This window comes from Ranitomeya imitator, chromosome 1, assembly GCF_032444005.1.
Source record: "Ranitomeya imitator isolate aRanImi1 chromosome 1, aRanImi1.pri, whole genome shotgun sequence".
NCBI classification, from domain to species: Eukaryota; Metazoa; Chordata; class Amphibia; order Anura; family Dendrobatidae; genus Ranitomeya; species Ranitomeya imitator.
The window spans coordinates 444,985,853-445,013,092 of NC_091282.1; the positions used below are offsets into that span (position 1 = coordinate 444,985,853).

Sequence of the window (27,240 nt, forward strand, 5' to 3'; positions counted from 1 at the left end):
GTAAGTATATCAATATTTTTTATTTTAATTCTTTATTTTACACATTAATATGGATCCCAGGGCCTGAAGGAGAGTTTCCTCTCCTTCAGACCCTGGGAACCATCAGGATACCTTCCGATACTTGGTGTCCCATTAACTTGTATTGGTATCGGGTATCGGTATCGGCGATATCCGATACTTTTCGGGTATCGGCCGATACTATCCGATACCCATACTTTCAAGTATCGGACGGTATCGCTCAACACTAGTCATAAATAATAGATAACTTATGTCAATTCTCTGGTTGTTATTTCATTGGTTTTAATGTCAAAAGTTGAGATAATAAAAAGAAAAAAATCATGTGTTAAATAGATTTTAAGGCCAGTTTTGCAGTTTTTGCTCGTTTACTAAATCAACCACAAAAACCATAGTTTTTGCTGAAAAATTGCACTAATATTGCACCGCTTTTTCCAGGGAATTTATTAATTTGTTTATTTCCATCTACATTGCTGGTACATACGTGATTACAATGCAGATTTATCCCTGAAAAATCAGTGCAGGAAATTTACATATGCAACATCTGCAGTCACCCTTAGGCTATGTGCACACGTTCAGGATTTCTCGCAGAAAATTCCTGAGAATTCCGGACATTTTCTGCAAGAAATCCGCAAGCGATTTTGCCGCGGTTTTGGCACTTTTTTGCCGCGGTTTTGATGCATTTTTGCCGCGGTTTTTTCCGGACACTTCCCAATGCATTTTGGAGTGGGAAATCTGCAAAAAAAATGGAAAATTAATGAACATGCTGCGTTTTTTGCTGCGATGCGTTTTTTTCACGGAAAAAAAACGCATCATGTGTACAAAACATGCGAAATTCATTCTAAATGATGGGATGCTTATTGTATGTGGGTTTTTTGCGGTTTTATAGAGTTTTTATCAGGAAAACCCGCGAAAAAACCGCGAAAAAACCGCAACGTGTGCACACAGCCTTAGGGTATGTGCACACGTCAGGATTTCTTGCAGAAATTTTCCTGACAAAAACCGGACATTTCTGCCCGAAATCCGCATGCGTTTTTACCGCGATTTTGACGCGTTTTTGACGCGTTTTTGGTGCGTTTTTTGTGCGTTTTTTCCCAAATGCATAGAATTGCGGGAAAAACGCAGAAAATCCGCAAAAATAATGAACATGCTCATTTTTTTACCGCGATGCGTTTTTTTCGCGGAAAAAAACGCATCCTTGTGCACATAACATGCAGAATGCATTCTAAATGATAGAATACATAATGTATGCGTTTTTAATGAGTTTTTATAGCGTTTTTACCGTGAAAAACCGCGTAAAAACCGCGAAAAAACCTGAACGTGTGCACATAGCCTTAATCCATGTTCCCACTTCTAGTAAATACTACATTTTTTCTTTGGCATCTTCTGTGCACAAAATCTGCTGTTCAAACAAATTGCATGTGTTGGGTTCCTGAAAAAATGCATGTAAAAAAAGCAATTGCATGTTTCATATGCAAAATCTAAGCTTTTCTGTACAAAAAAATGCATTAAGGCTATGTTCACACGTTGATCAGGAAGCACATATCAGCTGTCAGGTGCCCTATAAATACGTTGCTTCAAATGGGCATCAAAAATGCATCAAATAATGTAAAACGCATTAAACATGCAGCAAAAACACAATAATCAGAGACAATTATGATGCGGACACTTACAGAAAATGTGCAGCTAAAACACTGCAAAAAAACCTCTGCATTTATGCTATGTGTGAACAATGTTGTGAATTCTGTTATCGAACTCCCTCCTGTGGTCATGAATGGTACTTCGGCGAGTTCTGTCCATGGACTCCCTCTGGTGGCTGTGAGTGGAGCTGCTGCTTCTGAGGTTCCTTCCACAGGTGACGTAGTTTATTCTTTGGCTGGCTGTTCTATTTAACTCCACTCAGATCGTTACTCCATGCCAGCTGTCAATGTTCTTGTACTGGTTCAGTTCGCTCTTGGATCTTTCTGGTGACCTGTCTACTCCAGCAGAAGCTAAGTCCCTGCTAGTTATTTATTTGTTCATTGTTTCCTTGTCCAGCTGGCTATCATGATCTTGCCCTGCTAGCTGGAAGCTCTGGGATGCAGAGTGGCACCTCCGCACCGTGAGTCGGTGCGGAGGTCTTTTTGCACACTCTGCGTGGTCTTTTTGTAGGGTTTTGTGCTGACCGCAAAGATACCTTTCCTATCCTCAGTCTGTTTAGTAAGTCGGGCCTCCCTTTGCTAAAACCTGTTTCATTTCTGTGTTTGTGACTTTCATCTTATCTCACAGTCAATATATGTGGGGGGTTGCCTTTTCCTTTGGGGAATTTCTCTGAGGCAAGGTAGGCTTTATTTTCTATCTTTAGGGCTAGTTAGCTCTTAGGCTGTGAAGAGGCGTCTAGGTCGTGTTAGGTACGCTCCACGGCTATTTCTAGTTGTGTGATAGGATTAGGGATTGCGGTCGGCAGAACTCCCACTTCCCAGAGCTTGTCCTGTGTGAGTTTAACCATCAGGTCGTTCCGGGTGCTCCTAACCACCAGGTCCATAACAGTACAGCTGGCCCAAAGTATTAATGCATCTCAATAGAGGGATAAGAGAAGTTCTGAGTCCATTTTTTTTTCTGCAGTGTTTTTTGTCTTTCTTTTCCCCTAAGCCTCTGGGTGGTTCAGGACACAGGTGTAGATATGGACATTCAAGGTCTGTCCTCTTGTGTGGATCATCTCACTGCAAGGGTACAAAACATTCAAGATTTTGTGGTTCAGAATTCGATGTTAGAGCCTAGAATTCCAATTCCTGATTTGTTTTCTGGGGATAGATCTAAGTTCCTGAATTTCAAAAATAATTGTAAACTGTTTCTAGCTTTGAAACCCCGCTCCTCTGGTGACCCCGTTCAACAAGTAAAAATCATTATTTCTTTGTTGCGTGGTGACCCTCAAGACTGGGCATTTTCCCATGCGCCAGGAGATCCTGCAATGCGTGATGTAGATGCGTTTTTTCTGGCGCTTGGATTGATTTATGATGAACCAAATTCAGTGGATCAGGCAGAGAAAATCTTGCTGGCTTTGTGTCAGGGTCAGGATGAAGCGGAGGTGTACTGTCAGTAGTTTAGAAAGTGGTCTGTGCTTACTCAGTGGAATGAGTGTGCCCTGGTGGCAATTTTCAGAAAGGGTCTTTCTGAAGCCCTTAAGGATGTCATGGTGGAATTTCCCGCGCCTGCTGGTCTGAATGAGTCTATGTCCTTGGCCATTCAGATCGATCGGCGCTTGCGTGAGCGCAAAGCTGTGCACCATTTGGCGGTATTCTCTGAGCATAGGCCTGAGCCTATGCAGTGTGATAGGACTTTGACTAGAGCTGAACGGCAAGAACACAGACGTCGGAATGGGCCGTGTTTTTACTGTGGTGATTCCACTCATGCTATCTCCGATTGTCCTAAGCGCACTAAGCGGTTCGCTAGGTCTGCCACCATTAGTACTGTACAGTCTAAATTTCTTTTGTCCGTTACTCTGATTTGCTCTCTGTCGTCCTATTCTGTTATGGCATTTGTGGATTCAGGTGCTGCCCTGAATTTGATGGACTTGGAGTTTGCCAGGCGCTGTGGTTTTTTCTTGGAGCCCTTGCAGTATCCTATTCCATACTTGTCCTGTGTGAGTTTAACCATCAGGTCGTTCCGGGTGCTCCTAACCACCAGATCCATAACAGAACAAGCTCTTATAATTTGCATTACAGTTCAATTTATATTGTCAATTTTTGTGCAGCATCTGAATGACATTCTATTAAATCTCAGCCACAATGCTGGTACAGTAATATGTACTCCCCTCCCTCAATAATTTGGTGAAAAATCCACCATAATAATATTTAGCATACAATGTGTGTATGAACATAACTTAAAGCTACTACTGTACGCTGCTCTTCAAAGCACCTAGAAAAATAAACATATTTTTTAATTCTATTAATTAAATATTGTTACTATACTGATATGTCTATACAGTAGGTGAATTAAGTATTGGACACGTCACCAATTTTTTAACAAATATATATTTCTAAAGGTGCTATTGACATGAAATTATCTCCAGATATCAGTAACAACCCATCCAATTCACACAGGCAAAGAAATCTAACCATAGATGTCCATAAATTATGTATAATAATGAGAAGTGAAACAGGTACAAAAAGCCTTTGTTGGCGATGACAGCTTCAAGAGGCCTCCTTTATGAAGAAGCTAGTCCCATGAATGGTTTAGGTGGGATACTGACCTATTCTTCCACCCACTCTGCAAATCTTGAAGGTTCCGTGGACTCCTTCTATGAACTCTGAGCTTTAGTTACTCTCCTAAATGTTCTATTGGCTTCAGGTCAGGTGATAGGCTGGGCCATTCTAGCAGCTTTATTTTCTTTCTCTGAAACCAATTGAGAGTCTCCTTGGCTGTGTTTTTGGGTTTGTTGTCTAATTGAAATGTCTACCCTCAATTCATCTTCATCATTATGATAGATGGCAGCAGTTTTTTTATTCAAGAATGTTTCAGTACATTTGTCTTTTCATTTCAATCATATGAAGTTTGATGTATGCTAAAAAACAGCCCCACAACATGATGTTCCCACCTCCAAACTTAACTGTTGGTATAGTGTTTTGGGGGTGACATGCAGTGCCTTTTGACCTCCAAACATGGGGTGTATTATGGGATCCAAACAGTTACATTTTTGTCTCATCTGACCAGAATATACTCTCCAGCCTACTGTAAATGCACATGAACATGCTTTTTGTTCAGCAATAGAGTCTTGCTTGGTGAGCGTGCATAGAGGCCATTTAGGTTGAGTGCATTACTTGTTGTTTTCTTTTAAACAATTGTACATGCTGAATGCAGATCTCTCTGTAGCTCTTTTATAGGTGGTTACTGGCTCTTGGACAGCTCTTATAATTATTTTCACTCCTCTGTCTGAAATCTTTCTAAGAGCAACTGGTCATGGCCAGTTTATGGTGAAATGACGTTTTTTCCACTTTTGGATTATGGCCCCAACAATGCTCACTGGAACCCTCAATAGTTTAGAAATTCTTCTGTAATCAATGTCATCAGTATGTTTTACAACAATAAGGTTGCGAATGTCTTGAGATGGCTCACTGGTTTTACTCATCATGAGATGTTTTTTGTGTGACACCTTTGTAATGCGACACCTTTTTATAGGCCATCAGTTGAACCAGCTGATATTATTTTTCACCCAGTGCCTGGATTGCTTACTAATTACTGATAGATTTCAGCTGGTGTCATTACTTTATTCATGTGTTCAATACATTTTCCCTGTATAATTTCTCATTATTATACACAACTTAATGTATTTACATCTATGGTTTGATTTCTTTGCTTGTGTGGATAGGATGGGTTGTTACCGAAACATGGTGAGAATTTGATTTCAATAGCACCTTTAGAAATATATTTACTTAGAAAATTGGTGACGTGTTCAATACTTATTTCACTCACTGTATAACATTTATATACCCATTCACTGCAGAAAACAAAAATAAAATTCCTAGATGCTCATGGTTATTTATCAATCATGTCATAAACTACAGCTAACTTATAGCATACACATATAACATTCATATTTCATGGAAAATAAATAAATAAATTAAGAAAAATGGCATACGTCTGGAAACAAATAACTGTCATTAAAAGAATCTGGCCTTAATTGTACACTACTCTCTTAGGAATTAAGCTTAAGAGAGTGGACGTGTTTAACCCCTTCTGCCCATCAGGATTTTAATGATATGTAACACAATGCCTACATAATTTCTTACTAGCAAAATGAACATTGAGCTGTAAGCTATACGTGCAACCAGAATGTAGGACTTGTTAATGTGTCCTCATCCTAAATAATGTTCAGTGTAACCTGTCAGAAATTGGTCCATGTCACAGGCAGGGAAATAGTAAAAGAAAATAAAAAAATATGCATGAGGTTATAAATAATGAATGAATTTAGCCAGCAGCAGGTCCAACAAATCATACTAAGTGGGGCTATGACCTTAACACTGACTTGTCAAGAAACTAGTCCTACTGTTCTAAAGAGGTAGAGTTCTGAAAACAGGCGCACACATTACTTCTACATTCATTGGGAAAACACTGCAGTCTAACAAAGTGAGCCATAATTCATCTTCACACAAAGACACCTCAAGCAGTAAGACTTGGTGATCATACAGAACACAGTATAATGTAGGACAAGCCTGTCAAATGCCAATGTCACAGGGACATACTGCATAGTGAGAGGAAATCTCATACTGTAAACTTGTACAATTAGAAGGTTTTTTCAAGCTTTTAGGAAATTAAAAAAAACGGTAATACAACACTTTTGAACACCTGTATTTACAAGCATTATTTAATAAATCATGAAATACATATCGATATATACCCCTTAAAGATATACAACATGTGTGAGGGAGTTGGGAGCTGAGGCCTCGGGGCCTATAGCAGTACCCTGATAAGGATGGTGCTGGGTGTGCCGGAAGGTCATGTAAGTCTATGAGAGCCAGAAAGAGGCCAGAACGAGGCTCTCACAGATTTACATTGAGAGCTTTTGACCGTTACCTGCAACCAGAATGGCGTTAGCAAGAGAAGAAAATGGCAACTGGTAAGAATGATACTAGGAGCAGGTGACATGCATTATCAATACTACTCAAGCATTGCAATAAAAAAAGAGAAAAAAAAGGTGGAGTGGTGCAGTGAATGCATTTCTATGGTTTAGTTATTTAACCTTTCACGATCTATGACCTATAGGAACGTTATAGGTCTTATCCCCTCACTCAATGCAGGTTCGGACGATGAGCCCGCATGTTTTCCAGCACATGTCAGCTGATTTCAGCAGCTGACATGTGCCCCTAACAGCTATGAGTGGAATCGCGATCCACCCTTGGATGTTAACATGTTAAAAGCTGCTGTTAATCTCTGACAGCAGCATTTAACATGCTCGAGCTTGGAAGCGTGTCACAAATCAAGCCCATTGGTGCCTGTGTCACATGACTACGGGTCGCCGATGGGTTAGCATGACAACCCGGGGCCTGCAAGAGACCCCTATAGTTGTCATAGCAATCCGGCGCCCATAGCAGATGGGAATTTTAGCTACACATATCACAGGCGATTGAATGATCGCAGCTTCAAGTCTCCCATGGAGACTATCGAAGCCAGTGAAAGGTAAAAAAAAAATGCTTTTAAAAAAATATAAAAGTTCAAATCACCCCCCATTCCAAATAAAACAACAAAAAAACACATATTTAGTATCTCCCGATCTATCAAAATATAAAAATAATTAATATGATCGCTAAACGGCGTAACGAGAAAAAAATAAAACGCCAGAATTACATTTGTTTGGTTGCCGCAACATTGTAATAAAATACAATAACAAGCAATTCAAACATTGTATCTACACCAAAATGGTATCAATAAAAAAATCAGCTCAGCATGCAAAAAATAAGCCCTCACCCAGCCTCAGGTCACGAAAAATGGAGACACTACGGGTCTCGAAAAATGGCCCCTTTTTTTCCAACTTTGGAATTTTTTTTCATCACTTAAATAAAACAGAACCTAGACATGTTTGGTATCTGTGAACATGTAATGACCTGGAGAATCATAATGGCAGGTCAGTCTTAGCATTTAGTGAACATGGCAAAAAACAACCAAAAATAAAAATTGTGAAATTGCACTTTTTTTCAATTTCTCCGCACTTTGTTTTTTTTCCCTGTTTTACAACACACAATATGATAAAACCAATGGTGTCAATCAAACGTGCAACTCTTCCTGCAAAAAACAAAACTCACAAGGTCATATTGACCAAAAAATAAATAAAGTTTTGGTTCTGCGAAGAAGGGGAACAAAAATCGGAAATGCAAAAACAGAAAACCCCAAGGTCGTGAAGTGGTTGTGTTTTATGTTGACTGTATCTGCATTCATACTACTCTGTCAAGATATTTTTATATCTAGAATCAATAAGCTTTAAATCGTACAAATGGAAAATGTAGTGGATTACGATAAAAAAACAGCATTATGTACTTGAAAAGTGATACTAAGCTATCAAAGCAGAATCGATTATCCTGAAAAAAGCGAATTGTATAAGCCTTCACTAAGTTTGTAGTATAGAAAAACATGTGAATTCTCAGTAATAATCCAAGAAATATTCCACAGACATATATCACGGATCACTATACGTAAAACATACAAGGTCAGCCAACAATCTGTCCTGGATATTGCACTATTTGTTCTTGCTGGATACTAAATGACATTTTGACTTGACTGCTTTTCTGTCAACCCTTAAAGTTGTAACAATAGCGAATCACGTTGCATCAGGCAACTATTGAGTTCTCATCCGCACAAAGTCCCATGCAGAGCACTCGGCCCATAAATTATCTGCTGGTGTTAAGTTTCTCACTATTGTTGTATAATGTGGAGCCTATGACAGATGTCCTGGAAGAGAGGGCGCTTGCCTTTAATAAGTCATAGACTTGTTACATAATGGATCAAATCTCAGGCACACTGTGTGACAAAGATCTATGGGATACCCCAGCCTCAAAGTAAATGAAGCAGCAGACAAAAACGTAATTCAACAATTTTAGCCCAACTGCATTATTATTGAGCTATTCATAGCAGTTATAATTATAAGCAGCGAATAGACTACAATGGTAGAATTCCTTGCATCCCATCCTGAATCAAAATAAGATATTTAAGAATGTGCTTTTCACATCTTAGATCCAATCTCCATCTGGCAAAAATTGCTTCAACTGTACGGCTACACAGCGACATGTGACACGTGACAGCAACTCTCTACAATTTCAGTAAAACAGTCAAGCTGCAGGTTGCGTGTCATGTGCGTCTTGCACTGAAGACTATAGCGTGTCGAGTGCAACTTGCAAGCAGTGACAGAAAATGTTTGTGACTATGTTTCAGGTCACACAATAAGAAATCATTGCATCCAATGCTGTGGTGTGTGGTAGCGATTTCAGTGTAACATTACAAACGTCACTATACTTTTATTGTAGCATGCCACACAGTACTATTCCATATGTGCTGCATGGTTGTTTTAATAGTGTGGGTATTAGTAGCTGATCTACACAAATAACATAGGTGAGTTACACTAATGCTGCAGTCCAATGCAGTGGTTAGCATGGCCGCCCTCAGGGCACTACTGCCATTACTGGTGTATGGGAACAGGTGAGCAGAGGGGGGCCCAGACTGGTGAGACCAGCTAGCAGTGTGTCTCACCTAGTCCGGGCCCCCTTCTTTGCTTCTGCTAATCAGGCCCCAATGACGTCTAACGATAGGAGAACAAAGAAGGACCACTGATCCAATGTATAAAGATATATAAACAACACGTTTTATTAATACATATAATACATATAGAAAATACCAAAGAATATGGATACTTGGCAGATGGGACAGTACATAGACCAATATGTGCACGGAACACCGATGCCACAATGTATGTAAGAGGAGGACAGCAGTATATGCTAATAATAATGATGACTCCCTATAGAGCATAGGAGATATACCTATATTATGATAAAATATCCAAAGAATATCTACCTATAGCTCAAAGTAATATACCTAACCTGCTATCCACCAAAGATGTAATACCAAAGGTATAGCTGGCTGCATATATGGCTGTTGCTATATAATATTCATGCAACACTAAATAGACTGAAAAAGCGGCCAGCCATAATGCAAGAAATAACCCCAGTACATATCTCTACAATAAAACTATACCTGTAGACATGGCAGCAAAGGTGCACGTGCACAATGAACCTCGACGCGCGTTTCACTGTCTCCTACAGCTTCGTCGGGAGGTAAAGTAGCCAGAAATGGACCCCCATATATAGCACCTATCTAATGCGGTAATTGGCATCACATTCGGTGGCGCATAACCCCCATGATGCAACGCCACGGAGAGCGCGTCGCTCAATGCGCCCGGTATCCGGTGACGCAGCCGGGTCACATGACCCGCCCGTCTCCCAGACAACGAGCAACATAAACAGAGCGCCGTCCCACCATGGCGCTACAGCGCATGCACAGGTATGCGCGCATATTGCCACCAGAATAACTGCATACAACCCTTAATCTCGACTCACACTACGCTGTAACGAAGCTGTATATTAACGGGTCGTACATCTGCGGCTACACTAAGTCTGCATTAACAGACGTATAGATAACCCGTGGATCAACCTGGTGATATTAAGTTAGATACATATAACGAATATAAATATAGCGGCCACGGAAAAATGATAACACTGTTAGTGCAAATAAGCATCTCTAAAACAGTGATTAATACCATGTCCGACACAGATCATAACCATTACAACATACTCCCATACAATAAATATATATAATAAATAACACATAATGTAGCACACATGCACATAATATATATTGCATAATTACCTAATGGACAAGCACAGACCTATAAACATATATAAAGCGATATATAAAATAAATCAAAAACTAGACCCTATGTACTAAATAGTGCACTGTCCCATCTGCCAAGTATCCATATTCTTTGGTATTTTCTATATGTATTATATGTATTAATAAAACGTGTTGTTTATATATCTTTATACATTGGATCAGTGGTCCTTCTTTGTTCTCCTATCGTTTGCTGTCTATATAGAGTTGAAGGGATCCCCTTATATTATGAGGAAATCTATTGGTGCAATAACCCAATGACGTCTAACTGGGGCTGGCTGGGTGGGAGGCTCCCATCTCCTGTTCAGAGCCAAAATGCTAATTTACATATGTGAGTCACTCAGAGGCAGCACCTGGTTCAGATTTCCAGCAGCTGCTGACTCTAGCTTGCTCAGCCAATGAAATCGAGCAGCAGGACTGCAGAAACCAATGAGAGGAGGAGGTGGGCGGGGCCAGGGTTGTGAAGAGAACAAGATGGAGGATTCCAGCACTGAGCTTCTCCTCCCTCTGCTGTGATGTCACCAGCAGTCTAGAAAGGAGAGAGTGAGGGCGGTTCAGTGCTGGGAGGATGCCACGCTGAGAGTGAAGGAGGATTAGTGCCGGGAGGATCAGTTCTAGGAGGATGCCAGGCTAAGAGTGAGGGGAATCAGTGCTGGGAGGATGCCGGGCTGAGAGTGAGGGAGGATTAGTGCTGGGAGGATACTGGACTGAGAGTGAGGGAGGATCAGTGCTGGGACGAAGCCAGGCTAAGCGTGAGTGACCAGGGATCAGTGCTGGTAGGATGCCGGGCTGAGAGTGAGGGAGGATTAGTGCTGGGAGGATGCCGGGCTGAGAGTGAGGGAGGATTAGTGCTGGGAGGATGCCATGCTGAGAGTGAGGGAGGATTAGTGCTGGGAGGATGCCATGCTGAGAGTGAGGGAGGATTAGTGCTGGGAGGATGCCGGGCTGAGAGTGAGGGAGGATTAGTGCTGGGAGGATGCCATGCTGAGAGTGAGGGAGGATTAGTGCTGGGAGGATGCCATGCTGAGAGTGAGGGAGGATTAGTGCTGGGAGGATGCCATGCTGAGAGTGAGGGAGGATTAGTGCTGGGAGGATGCCATGCTGAGAGTGAGGGAGGATTAGTGCTGGGAGGATGCCATGCTGAGAGTGAGGGAGGATTAGTGCTGGGAGGATGCCATGCTGAGAGTGAGGGAGGATTAGTGCTGGGAGGATGCCAGGCTAAGAATGAGGGAGGATCAGTGCTGGGAGGATGCCAGGCTGAGAGCAGCAGAGCGGGGTCTGGCCTGTGTGCATGATGATGCAAAAAAGAGTGAGTATACAGTGGGGGGGGGGGAAATAAGTATTTGATCCCTTGCTGATTTTGTAAGTTTGCTCATTGACTAAGACATGAACAGTCTATAATTTTAAGGGTAGGTTAATTTTAACATTGAGAGATAGAATATCAAAAATAAAATCCAGAAAATCACATTGTATAAATTATATAAATTTATTTGTATTTTGCAGTGAGAAATAAGTATTTGATCATCTACCAACCATTAAGAGTTTTGGCTCCTACAGACCAGTTAGATGATCCTAATCAACTCGTTACCTCCATTAAAGACAGCTGTGTTACATAATCACTTTTATAAAAGACTCCTGTCCACAGACTCAATTAATCAGTCAGACTCTAACCTCTACAACATGGGCAAGACCAAATTGCTTTATAAGAATGTCAGGGACAAGATAATAGACCTGCACATGGCTGGAATGGGATACAAAAACATAAGTAAGACGCTGGGTTAGAGGGAGACAACGGTTGGTGCAATAGTAAGAAAATGGAAGAAATACAAAATGACTGTCAATCGATATTGATCTGGGGAACCATGCAAAATTTCACTTCGTGGGGTATCCATGAGGAAGGTGGGAGATCAACCTAAAACTACAAGGGGGAAACTTGTTAATGATTTCAAGGCAGCTGGGACCACAGTCACTAAGAAAAGTATTGCTAACACATTACGTTGTAAAGGTTTGAAATCCTGCAGTGCCCGCAAGGTCCCCCTGCTCAAGAAGGCAGATGTGCAGGCCCGTCTGAAGTTTGCCAATGAACACCTGGATGATTCTGTGAGTGATTGGGAGATGATGCTGTGGTCAGATGAGACAAAAATTGAGGCCTTTGACATTAACTCATCTCGCCGTGTTTGGAGGAATAGGAATGCTGACAATGACCCAAAGAACACCGTACCCACTGTCAAGCATGGAGGTGGAAACATTATGTTTTGGGGGGGTTTCTCTGCTAAGGGTACAGGACTACTTCACCGCATCAATGGAAGAATGGATAGAGCCATGTACCAAAAAATCCTGAGTGACAACCTCCTTCCTTTCGCCAGGACATTAAAAATGGGTAGTAGCTAGGTCTTCCAGCAAAACAATGACCCAAAACACGCAAACATGGCCTCAAAGGAGTGGCTCAAAAAGAAGCACATTAAATTCATGGAGTGGCCTAACGAGTTTCCAGATCTTAATAATTTGCAGATGTACTGCAAAGAGGAGTGGACCAAAATTCCTCCTGACATATGCGCAAACCTCATCATCAACTACAAAATAAAGTGTGACTGCTGTGCTTGCCAACAAGGGTTTTGCCACCAATTATTAAGTCTTGTTTGCCAGAGGGATCAAATCCTTATTTCTCACTGCAAAATGCAAATACATTTATATAATTTATACAACATGATTTTCTGGATATTATTTTTGATATTCTATCTCTTAATGGTAAAATTAGCCTACCCCTTAAAATTATAGATTTTTCATGTCTTTGTCAGTGGGCAAACTTACAAAATCAGCAAGGGATCAAATATTTATTTCCCCCACTGTATATGTGTTTGTGCTCAATGTGTATATGTGCAATTCATGTTTCTGTAGTGTATATAGTATATATATATATAGATAGACAGATATATATATATACGCACTATATATGTCTATATCTATATCTATATGTACCTTATGTGTGTATGTGCATATACAGTGGGTACGGAAAGTATTCAGACCCCTTCAAATTTTTCACTCTTTGTTTCATTGCAGCCATTTCGTAAATTCATATTTTTCTCATTAATGTACACTCTGCACCCAGTCTGAATAAAAAGCAGAAATGTAGTAATTTTTGCAAATTTATTAAAAAAGAAATGGACGGAGACTCGGGCCTCTCTACCTTCAAGAGTACCCCTGGAACAGGGGTAGTTAGGGTCTCAGTTCCAGGGACAGTTTGAGGCCCCCCTTCCTTACCGAATACTGTCACAGCGTGACAATAACAGTATTGTATAACCAAGACTGATGAGAAGTCCTAAACAGTCTTGAAAACGTTGCTATTAGTAGTTTCTTGGAAGGGGTTGACCACCTCTTTTCAATCTCAATGTTTTCCCCAAGTGAAATAGGAACACCTATGCTCACCTACGGTATCAGCGCTGCATCACTCTTCCCTTATTCAGACAAATCAGACATCGTGAGAAAGTCAGAGTTGCGGCTGCTGTTCCACTTCCTCTGGATGTCAATTATGTCCGTAATGAGTGTGAAACCAGCGCTGATGCCTGGCAGTGCTGATTCACATAACAATATCATGTCACGCGAGCCCCAGGAAAGCCAGTACCAACATTGCTAGAAAAACGCTGGCGCAGATGGTGAGCATATGTGTAATTTTTTTTTACTGTGGTGCAACATAGGGATTGAAAAGGGCTTGTTAGAGTAGTGGACAAACTCTTCAATTTAGCCAAAGTGTCACCTGCTAATGTTAACATAACGCAAATATAATTTTGTTTACACATATAAAATTATGGATGTAGAATTCACCATCATGAAGCATATGGGTCATTATGGCATTGATGTAGGTCATCTATGCTATTTACGAATCATGCTATTTATACACTTAGACCAAGGTTCATCAAGACCGCTGTTGTTCACTCCAATCTTGATGAGGGGGCGTGTTTGAGTCAGAGGTGCCTGATTCCTTAATAGGTGCACGCCTCTTAATGAATCAGGTGAGTTTTAAAAATGACATGCTCCTCTTCACAAATCTTACTCCAGTAAGGAACCAAAGGATTTGTAGCGTAAAGTATACCACACCTCTTCATTTATTAGACGAAGCAGTGTCTCAATGCCATGTCCCTCCCACTTTGGCATAGCTGGCCAATACTGGCATGAAAACTAATTAAACTAAGTAAAAAAATGTAAGTTGAGACTTTTCAGAGTGTTTTATGCCATATTTCTGGAGTAAGCACTTAGGATGAATCAGAGTCTTAATCTCTGAACGGCTGCGCTCAGCAAATAGCATGGAGTGTAAGACTTTGATTTTGGCGGCTGCTCTGTACATCTGTAAATTCATAATTCAACAGAACAAATTAGTGCTTCTCACCTTGGACATGAAGACTATTTGGTTGTATTGAGGCGTTCGGGATTGCAGGATAAGTCTTGGAGTAGGATGCGCCTGGCTGCTGTACTTGGGGTGGCTGTGGAGTTCTTTTGGGCATCATACTGGAGGCTGCATTAAGTCTCCGTGGGCTTAGATGATGAGGTGAAAAACTAAAATGAAGCAGAATGGATATCAGTTTAAATATCAACTTAAAAACAAACATTTTCCTACAAAAATAAATTCAGGTAAAATTCTTGATCACTCCCAATTGGATAAATTAGTTAATTATAATTACACTAGATGGTGGCCCGATTCTAATGCATCGGGTATTCTAGAATATGTATGTAGTTTATTTATGAAGATTACAGAATAATGCAATGAATACACAGGATTCAGCCGGCCGGGCACGACCAATTAGCGAAGCATGGTTCAAATCCCGCGCCAATTCACGGCCGGACTGTGCCTGTCGCTGATTGTTCGCGGCCAGCCGGCCATGACCAATCAGTGAAGCCAGGGCCAGCTGCAGGTTTTTGAGGCCCCAGGCGAAAGAATCTCACAGGCCATGTAGCATATAACACAGCCCACACAGTATATAGCACAGCCACGTAGTATATAGCACAGCCACGTAGTATAGGGCACAGGCACGCAGTATATAGCACAGCTACGTAGTATATAACACAGCCATGTAGTATATAGCACAGCCACATAGTATATAGCAGCCATGTAGTATATAGCACAGCCACGTAGTATATAGCACAGGCACAAAGTAAATAGCACAGCCCACGCAGTATATAACACAGCCACATAGTATATAGCACAGCCACATAGTGTATTGCACAGCCATGTAGTATATAGCACAGGCACATAGTATATAGCACAGCTACACAGTATATAACACAACCTACGTAATATATGGCACAGCCACGTAGTATATTGCACAGCCACGTTGTATATAGCACAGCCCATGTAGTATATAGCATATCCACATAGTATATAGCATAGCCCATGCAGTATATAACACAGCCACATAGTATATAGTACAGCTACATAGTATACTGCACAGCAACGGAGTATATAGGACAGCCACGTAGTATATAGCACAGCCCACATAGTGTAGAGCACAGCGACGTAGTATATAACACAGCCCACGCAGTATATAACACAGCCCACACAGTATGTAACACAGGCCACGTAGTATATAACACAGCCTACATAGTATATAGCAATGTGGGCACCATATCCCTGTTAAAAAAAGAATTAAAATAAAAAATAGTTATATACTCACCTTCTGGTGGCCCTCGGATCCAGCGAGGCCTTTAGCGATGCTCCTCATGATGCTCCTTTCCCAGTAATGTCTTGCGTTAATAACCTGTGATGATGTGCGGTCTCGCAAGACCGCTAACTCATCATCTCGTGAGACAGCTACGTCATCACGGGTCATTGCCGCAATGCATTCTTGGGACCGAAGCGTCGCGAGGAGCGGGAATGATGGAAGGTGAGAATATAATTATTTTTCAAAATTATTTTCAACATTATATGTTTTTACTATTGATGTTGCATAGGCAGCATCAATTGTAAAAAGTTGGTGACACAGGGTTAATGGCAGCGTTAACGGACTGCGTTACACAGCGTTATGCCGCGGTGCAATGCAGTCCGTTTAACAGACTACCGAAACGCTATGTGGGCGCTGACTGAAGGGGAGTATGGAGGGGAAACTGACTGGAGGGGAGTAGGGAGGGGCCAATTTGCAGCCTGACTGTGCCTGTCGCTGATTGGTCGTGCCCAGCCGTGACAAACAGACAGAAGGGGACCTTAGACGATTATATAGATAGATGAGCTTCACCTACTTTCTGTAGAAAACACTCATAGGAGGCCCTATGCTTATTGGAAAGTTATGTTGGGCTCATGGTAAGGTTGTAATTGGATATGTAAATGCTTTAGCATAAATGATGAGATCAGTAAATTAACTTCTAATGTTAGCCATGTCTACATTTTAGGCCTTGATGACAACATAAAATATAAAGTGAAAATTAGAGAATGTGCTGTCTTATCTGTACATACAGTCAATGCATGTTAATAATTGATATGAAAAATATTAATAAAAAAACAGTTCTATTGAAGACTAAATATTTTTACCATAATCAACGTGCTTGGAAACATAGCGGATGGGATGGGTGCATTGTATAGTTGGCACTCAAAATGCTTCACTATTGATAAGCAAATCAAATTTATGTAAATTGTGCAGAATTTCATGAAATTCACTTGATTCGATGAATTTGAATTTACACTTTGCAATTCAATTTGCCACAAAATGCTCCCCCCTGAGGAAGCGATATGCAATCTGATGAAACTTGTGGAAACATACAGACCCCTACTTCCCCTAGGGTCTTTGTGATCTTCTATGGTATTGATTCTATATTATTAAAGAGCATTCCTTTTCCCATCAAAGCTTTTAACCTTTTAATATATTGGAATCATTGCTTTAAGGTTATGTGCACACGATGCATTTTTGATGCATTTTCGCGGTGTTTTTTTTACACGCAGAAATGCTCCAAAAATGAAATGGAATACTAAGCCAAGGTAATGCAATGACAATTCTGAAGTGTTGTGCACATGATCCATAAATTTCCGTTCTTATTTGCAGTGTTTTATTTTCTGCATCATGTCAATTCTTTTTGTGTTTCTGCAGCGATTTTGACTCATTGACTTCACTTGAGTCAGTCAAATCTGCAGCAAAAACGCAGGTGTAACAAGGTTTGCGTATTTGCTGCATATTTTCTGCAGAATTACTGCCAAAAACGCTGCAAATTGTCAAAGGGAAATGATGTCAGAAGGAGGAAGAGTGGGTGGGCGGAGAATATATGTGTGTCTGTGTGTGTCTGTGACTGTGTGTGTCTGTCTGTGTGTGTGTGTGTGTACCCATGCGATGTGTGTGTACTCAGGCATTGTCTGATGGGATTACTACTCCCATCCGGCAATGTCTTTTGTCACAAATCACAGAGACAGCATGAGCCGATGATGGGAGAATAGTCTCATCATCCGGCGCCTGTGTTCAATCAAAACATTCACATAATTTACACATTCACATATACAATACATACTCACCGAACACCTTATCTCCGATGTCCGTGTCTCCTGCAAACAATCAAAAATAATAAACCAACATATACTCACCTTAGTCCATTTAATACTGAGTGTCCCACAGCGATCTCGTGTGTAGAACAGTGACATCAGGAGATGTGACTTCTCTACCCAGCCGCCGGCGATACACTGACAGGAGATAATCGCTCCTGCAGTGTATCACTAAGCCGCCGTAAGAGTTCACAGGCTGATCAGCTCCGGTGCTCTCACTTACGGCTCTTCTACACATGAGTTCGCTGTGGGACACTCGTTATTGTGGACGTCACACAGGATAGTATTATATGTTGGTTTATTATTTTTTGATTATTTGCAGGAGATGAGGGTGTTGGAGACTAGGCGTTCAGTAAGTATTGTACATTTAGATTCATTTAAGGAGTCTGTGTGATTATTTCAAATAAAGGACTCTATTGTGGCCGTGTCTTTATTTACCATGTAACTATGGGGTTAGTAATGGATAGGTGTCTTATAGACGCCTCTCCATTACTAACCTGTGGGCTTGATGTCACCTGACAATACAAAGGTGACATCAACCTCACAAATATGAACCCCACTTGCCACCGCTACAGGGCAAGTGGGAAGAGCGAGGCTAAGTGCCAGAATTGCCGCATCTATAGGATGTGCCATTTTTTGGGGTATCTGAGAGCTGATGCTTTTAGAATGGGCGGTGCCAATATCCATGGCCCCTTCCCAGGCTATTAATATCGGCACGCAGCTGTCTGCTTAACCTTTGCTGGTTCGATTTTATAAGGGGACCCCATGTCATTTTTTTTCTGGGGTTCCCCTGTAAACTAGCCAGTAAAGGCTAAGCAAACAGATGTGAACTAATATTAATAGCCTGGGAATCTTTAAGGCTATTGGCTCCTTCCCAGAATATTAACATCAGCCCTCAGCCGTCGGCTTTCTGCTGGTTATTAAAATTACGAGGGAGCCCAAGCAATTTTTTTTTACATTTTTGGAAAAATAAACAGATATTGCATTTCATGCAGATTTCTAAGGGTATGTTCCCTTGATCAGTAAACACTGCGGGTTGCTAGATAGTGATAGGGAGCGGGACGGAACAAGAGAGGGGCAGATGGGGACGGGGACAACGTAAGTTCAGTAACTAGAGAGGTGAAACTTATCAGACTGTAGTCTTCTTCAGTGCGGCGTCTCAGGGTTCCAACGGTGGCACCGGCAGCAGCGGCACTTGATGTCTCGATGAAGTCTGTGATGAATGGGGATCCAACGGTGGCACCGACCACAGCGGCACGTGATGTCTCGATGTAGTATATATTGAGCAGGGGATCCAACGGTGACACCAACAATAGCGGTGCGTGATGCTTTAAGGAGACCATCACTTTCCCACGACCATGTGTGTCTGGCATGGTACCGAGTCTAACTTGCGAGACCACCGGAATGAGACGTCGCTTCGTGGTGTACACTGAACCTGGGTGGCAGTCACTGGCCTAGACACCTACCTCTCACAGTGTCATGCACCTGGTCCAGTCTCTGACATCGAGTCTGAGTCTCCTATAGACACGGAGGATTGCGGGGGACTGTCGACTAATAGTCCATCAGCGGTGAACCTCTGCGAGGGGGTACTGTCAGGTCAACCTGTATACACGGTCCGCTCAGTCCTGTCAGCGGACGCAGCACCCGACTCACTGCTCACCTTTCCCGCCTGGGCTCTGACTCTTTTCCCGTGCGCAGCGCTATTTATGCCAGCCCTGCCTATCACAGTCACATGCAAGAGTCTGTCCTGGAAGAATGTCTTCCCTCTTCAACATGGGTGACAGTCTCGGCAGTTCCGGAGCCGGCGTGAGAAAGTTATCCCCGTACTGGTTCTTCCCCTTACATATACACCACACTTATACAGTCTCCTGAGGTGGTGTTGTAAGGGACATATATCTACCTAGCGTTTTAGTCACAATCTTTCTGGGAAATCTAGACATTAACTTTCCCATTCCTGTTTGACTGGTCCAATTTGACAACAGCACACACCACAACACTACTGCTGGCTGTGGCCACATTTTGCTTTTTGGGAGTGTGTATAGCTTTCAATTTTTGGTTATGGTCTTTTTGTCAAGAGGGAATAGTTTCACCTTTTTTTAATATCTGTTTTAATAGTTACATTTCAAAATCAGGCACACCACAACAATACTGCAAGTTGTTGACTCATTTTTTTCACTTAGCATCTACCTAGCAGCATTTTTTGGTTCTGAAAGTTTTGTCAAAGTTGGCAGAATAAATAAAAAATACATTTCTAATAGTGATGAGCAATAGCATTGTTGCTCGGGTCTCCCCGAGCATGTTCGGGTGATCTCCGAGTATTTGTTAGTGCTCAGAGATTTCGTTTTTGTTGCCTCAGCTGCATGATTTACGGCTGCTGGACAGCCTGAATACATATGGGAATTCCCTAACAAACAGGCATTCCTCACATGCATTCAGCCTGTCTAGCAGCCGTAAATCATACAGCTGCGGCGAAAAACTAAATCTCCGAGCACTAGCAAATACTCGGAGACCACCCGAGCAATGAGTATACTAGCTCATCACTAATTTCTAACTTTTGTTAGTAACCTGTTTTTATTAATCTACTTTGACAAACATACAGACTATAACAATACTGCATACAGTTGCTGAATTTTTTTTTTTTTTTTGACTACACCCCTCCTGTCAAAGGGGAAAGAATAGCGCTTAAATAATAAGCAAATAAATATATGTATATATATATATATATATATATATACAGTACAGACCAAAAGTTCGGACACACCTTCTCACACTATGAAAATTGTACATTCACACTGAAGGCATCAAAACTATGAATTAACACATGTGGAATTATATACTTAACAAAAAAGTGTGAAACAACTAATAATATGTCCTACATTCTAGGTTATTCAAAGTAGCCACCTTTTGCTTTGATGACTGCTTTGCACAATCTTGGCATTCTCTTGATGAGCTTTCAGAGGTGTATATATATATATATATATATATACAGTGGGGCAAAAAAGTATTTAGTCAGTCAGCAATAGTGCAAGTTCCACCACTTAAAAAGATGAGAGGCGTCTGTAATTTACATCATAGGTAGACCTCAATTATGGGAGACAAACTGAGAAAAAAAAATCCAGAAAATCACATTGTCTGTTTTTTTATCATTTTTTTTGCATATTATGGTGGAAAATAAGTATTTGGTCAGAAACAAACAATCAAGATTTCTGGCTCTCACAGACCTGTAACTTCTTCTTTAAGAGTCTCCTCTTTCCTCCACTCATTACCTGTAGTAATGGCACCTGTTTAAACTTATCAGTATAAAAAGACACCTGTGCACACCCTCAAACAGTCTGACTCCAAACTCCACTATGGTGAAGACCAAAGAGCTGTCAAAGGACACCAGAAACAAAATTGTAGCCCTGCACCAGGCTGGGAAGACTGAATCTGCAATAGCCAACCAGCTTGGAGTGAAGAAATCAACAGTGGGAGCAATAATTAGAAAATGGAAGACATACAAGACCACTGATAATCTCCCTCGATCTGGGGCTCCACGCAAAATACCACCCCGTGGGGTCAGAATGATCACAAGAACGGTGAGCAAAAATCCCAGAACCACGAGGGGGGATCTATGAATGAACTGCAGAGAGCTGGGACCAATGTAACAAGGCCTACCATAAGTAACACACTACGCCACCATGGACTCAGATCCTGCAGTGCCAGACGTGTCCCACTGCTTAAGCCAGTACATGTCCGGGCCCGTCTGAAGTTTGCTAGAGAGCATTTGGATGATCCAGAGGAGTTTTGGGAGAATGTCCTATGGTCTGATGAAACCAAACTGGAACTGTTTGGTAGAAACACAACTTGTCGTGTTTGGAGGAAAAAGAATACTGAGTTGCATCCATCAAACACCATACCTACTGTAAAGCATGGTGGTGGAAACATCATGCTTTGGGGCTGTTTCTCTGCAAAGGGGCCAGGACGACTGATCCGGGTACATGAAAGAATGAATGGGACCATGTATCATGAGATTTTGAGTGCAAACCTCCTTCCATCAGCAAGGGCATTGAAGATGAAACGTGGATGGGTCTTTCAACATGACAATGATCCAAAGCACACCGCCAGGGCAACGAAGGAGTGGCTTCGTAAGAAGCATTTCAAGGTCCTGGAGTGGCCTAGCCAGTCTCCAGATCTCAACCCTATAGAAAACCTTTGGAGGGAGTTGAAAGTCCCTGTTGCCAAGCGAAAAGCCAAAAACATCACTGCTCTAGAGGAGATCTGCATGGATGAATGGGCCAACATACCAACAACAGTGTGTGGCAACCTTGTGAAGACTTACAGAAAACGTTTGACCTCTGTCATTGCCAACAAAGGATATATTACAAAGTATTGAGATGAAATTTTGTTTCTGACCAAATACTTATTTTCCACCATAATATGCAAATAAAATGTTAAAAAAACAGACAATGTGATTTTCTGGATTTTTTTTCTCAGTTTGTCTCCCATAGTTGAGGTCTACCTATGATGTAAATTACAGACGCCTCTCATCTTTTTAAGTGGTGGAACTTGCACTATTGCTGACTGACTAAATACTTTTTTGCCCCACTGTATATACATACACACACATATACAGGTCCTTCTCAAAAAATTAGCATATAGTGTTAAATTTCATTATTTACCATAATGTAATGATTACAATTAAACTTTCATATATTATAGATTCATTATCCACCAACTGAAATTTGTCAGGTCTTTTATTGTTTTAATACTGATGATTTTGGCATACAACTCCTGATAACCCAAAAAACCTGTCTCAATAAATTAGCATATTTCACCCATCCAATCAAATAAAAGTGTTTTTTAATAACAAACAAAAAAACCATCAAATAATAATGTTCAGTTATGCACTCAATACTTGGTCGGGAATCCTTTGGCAGAAATGACTGCTTCAATGCGGCGTGGCATGGAGGCAATCAGCCTGTGACACTGCTGAGATGTTATGGAGGCCCAGGATGCTTCAATAGCGACCTTAAGCTCATCCAGAGTGTTGGGTCTTGCGTCTCTCAACTTTCTCTTCACAATATCCCACAGATTCTCTATGGGGTTCAGGTCAGGAGAGTTGGCAGGCCAATTGAGCACAGTAATACCATGGTCAGTAAACCATTTACCAGTGGTTTTGGCACTGTGAGCAGGTGCCAGGTCGTGCTGAAAAATACATTTGAACATTTGAAACCAAATTCACTGTCTCTTTAAAGTTTGCTTTAGGGCTTGCTCACACATGCAAAAAAAATTGAACCAGTGCAATCTGATAAAAATTTGGATTGCACTCGGAATAATGTTATACTATGATACAGTGCAGATATGCGATGATCGGATCGCACTCACCATTTAAATCTATGGGTGCGAGTGAAAAATTGGACTGCACTCGGATGTTGAGAAAATCGGATCACACTAAGGTAACTCTCGGCTCAAACTTTGACAGAGATTGACCTGAGTGTTATTAGCATACTTGTTCCGATTCTGTCGCAAGAGAGAATATTCGCTTGTGTGACCCAAGTCTTATAGTTTAGCCCAAACCCAAATAGGTTAGCGACATAGGAGGTCCTCATTACGCTAAGCATTAAAAGCTGTATTCCACTGACATAAACTAGTAATACAGAACCCACATAGGAAAAATAAATGCTATACATGGAGCAGAGCACACCCAACACAAAATGTATTAATACTCTAAACCAGGCAGTCACATTAGAATTCCAGTGCTTTTTATTACACCAAAAAGCAGTATGTGAATCTTTGCGTGCTTATGGGAATGCCCTTTAGTTGCTGTTGATGGTTCTTATTTTGTAATCTGCTGTCTCAGTTTTAGTTGGGCTGCACAATATATTAAAAACAGAAGGCAGCTGGCAAGCTCATCTCTAAAGCAGAGAGCATGCCAAGTGGAGCACTTAATACACGTTAACTCAGCACTACTTCGGAGCCAATCACTGAACTGAAGGGTTTTGTAAAAGTGAAAATCATAAATAGTTCTGAATGAAGAAGTATGTGACAGGACGATCGTGCCATAGAGCAGAAGTACTGCATACACATGGTTTAAGGCTGGAGTCACACTAAACGTATAAAAAATCCGTCTGAGTCTCCCTGCCAAGAGTAGCACAAATGTCATGCGAGTCTCATGCAAGTACAATCCAACTTTTCACAACTAGCATCCGACTTAAATCCGAATGCAGTGCAATTGCTATCCGATTGCAATGCGACTTCAACATGAGCTTATACATACAGCAATTCTCTATATCATTTACATATCGTTTTCAAAGGAAATATACTTCAAAACACACACACATATATATGTATACATATATATAAATAGATAGATAGAATAAAAGCCGGCGATTGATGTTCCGCGTACAGTAATATCACAGTGTGATAGGTTAGAATAGAATAGCTAGAACAGATATAGTCACATACAATATATATATATATATATATATATATATATATATATATATAGATGTCAGTGACAAGCACAATTAGTGCAGTGTGTGTGCAAATTACTGTGCATGTATTTAATGAATAAAAGATTAATTTTGGAAAAAAAATGGCAATTTTTGTAACCAGCAGAGGGAAAGTCCATGGCTGGGGGCAGATCTTTATAGCCTGGGAAGGGGGTAATATCCAGGCTACTAATATCAGCTCACAATTGTATACTTAGCCTTTACTGGCATTTAAAATGGGGGACCCTAAAAAAAGTATTCTCCCCCTATAATCATCAAAAGCTAGGCAGACAGCTGTGGGCTGATATTAACAGCCTAGGAAGGGGCCATGGATACTGGCCCTCCCAGGCTGAAAACACCAGCTCTCAGCCACCCCAGAAAAGGCACGTCTTAGAGACAATTCTCTCTAGAGACACTGAGCCTCGCTCTTCCCACTTGCCCTGTATCGGTGGGAAATGGGGTGATAGTTGGGAGGGTTGATATCACCTTTGTATTGTCAGATGACATCAAGTTCCGCAGTTAGTAATTGAGAGGCATCAATAAGATGCCCCCATTATTAACCTCATAGTCACATTGTAATAAAACAAACAGCCAGAAAAAAGTCCTTTAATTGAAAGCATGACATATACTCCTTTAATAATCTTAATTAAACCATACTTATTATCTCCCCCATTCCCCCGATGCCCTCATCATCTGCAAAAGAGGAAAAAAATAAACATTTCTCACCTTTCCGCAGAGATGCTGCTAATCCATTTGTCCCACGACAGGTCCAGCTCTGTTACATCTACCGTGCAGCCTGTCAACCAACAGACACAGTAAGATCTGTGTGCTCAGTGTCTCTCTGTGAACTCTTATAACCTATCTGATAGCACTGCAAGTGTGAGAAATTTCTCCTGCTCGCGGTGCCATCTGGCAGGTCCTGCGAGTTCACAGCCAATGAACTTACTTCACCTATGTGACGTTGGATCTCAAGAGCCCGTCACACTGGGAACTGTCAATGATTTTTAAAAGGACATTGAGGCTTTGTTTTGTAAGAAATTTACATAAATACTTGTAAATGTGTAAAATTTTTATTCTGAATGTTGTTCCAATTGATCAGTAGGACCAGGAGAGAAAAAACTGCTCTTTTAAGGCAAGATGGATCATGCATTATGGTTGTACCTCTGCCCCATACCTTGGGTCCTTTCTCATCTCTTGATTGAAATTGATGGAGGTGTCTTTTTTTCAACCATAATAAGTATATATGCAACTAAAATATCTGTTGAAAAAAAAGGAATGACAAGCTGTGAGCATGTAGCGGAAACTTGTATGCTAATAGGTCCTGTGATCATGGAAGCATCCACATTAATTCAAACAGCTTTTCTGTGCTGTGAAAGAAGCGAGGAGAAAGTGGAGGTATAGCTCGGGCAATGTGAGCCGCAGGCTTGTAGATACTGGAATTTTGTTCTATACTATATCAGATTAAGACAACCCTTCTTCTGCCATCACAAACCAGATCTTCTATATCTAGAGATCTGTGAATCTTACTGTTAGGGTTGGCGGAACGCACTAAATATATTGTTTATTAAAAGGAATTGGTGCGTTCGCAACCCGGGATCCACCGTGCAGGAAAGTACCTGCTGCTAAATAATGGCAGCTCTATATGGCGGTATATACTAACTCTGTTAGCTTCACAGAGTAACCGCGAGAGGTGAGCTCTGTGCCCTGTTAGACTTTCACAGAGGCACAGGCCAACTACCCAGATGTGAGCAGTGAGTGGTCATGCATGCATACTCAATCTCCTCGCCGGAGGAGCCAGCATTCTAGGGGCTTATTTCAGCCGGGTCCCTGAACACTCTTATACACAATCTCCTCGCCGGAGGAGCCAGCATTCTAGGGGCTTATTTCAGCCGGGTCCCTGAACACACTTATACACAATCTCCTCGACGGAGGTGCCAGCATTCTAGGGGCTTATTTCAGCCGGGTCCCTGAACACATACAAACACATGACCACATTGGCGCAAAGCATATAGCAAAGACGATACTAGTTTATATAGTTGCAGCACAGGAAGCTGCTACTGAAGTTTTGCCCTTTCAGGACCTTCCTGGAGGACCAATGGGATGCGCTGCAGTACCAGAACATGTGACTGAACATGTGACCCTCGACCTCCAATGGGAGACCTTGCCCTGGGCATGCTCAGTGTGTGTAAATAAGGACTTAGTCCCAGAGAGGCCTGTTCGCCGCAGATCAGTGCAGGGTACCATAGGAAAGCCAGAAAAGGCAGTAGTGACCCTATGCACCGAATCAGCCTCAGCGAGACGCTGGGAGCGACGTCTCTGCTGAGCAGACCCCACTGCGGCCGATGCCGAATGGGAGACCGCAGCAGACACGGATCGAGAATCCCCCTGTGCAGCAGGGGAAACTCGACTCCTAACATTTACCTTCTTTATAGAGCAACTTATGAGGAGCCTAGATAAAGTTTCACTGAGATATGAACCCATTGTAGCTGTCGGGAAAATACTTCATGCTTTTTATTTTTACATGTACGTAATGATGGAGCTATAAGGGAAACATTTTTTATGGGCTGAGTGTCACAGATATTGTTCTTTAGTGTACATATCTATGCATTTGTGTACAGGAAATATATATATCTTCGTACTGTATTAGCCAGTAGATAGAAAAATATTTATTATAATATAATATTTCACTGAGGATCTCAATTCTAAACATTTTTCTATGCATTTGTAGTCAGGAATTTGGAAGAAAGCGTGGAGCACAGGAGTTGACAACCACTGTCAGAGATTGTGGCTATAGTTAGGGTCACTAAATATATATTTCTAAAAAGTATTTTT

At 41.4% G+C, this 27,240-nt stretch overlaps 1 protein-coding gene across 1 annotated transcript in view; it reads right to left on the reverse strand.

The window, feature by feature from the left end:
- The window catches only part of GLIS3 (GLIS family zinc finger 3), a 669,467-nt gene that overhangs the window by 59,098 nt on the left and 583,129 nt on the right, over positions 1-27,240 (reverse strand). Inside the window, exon 9 of the mRNA XM_069764174.1 lies at positions 14,810-14,976. Within this exon, the coding sequence (XP_069620275.1) occupies positions 14,810-14,976 (167 nt within the window). The remainder of the gene's footprint in view (positions 1-14,809; positions 14,977-27,240) is intronic.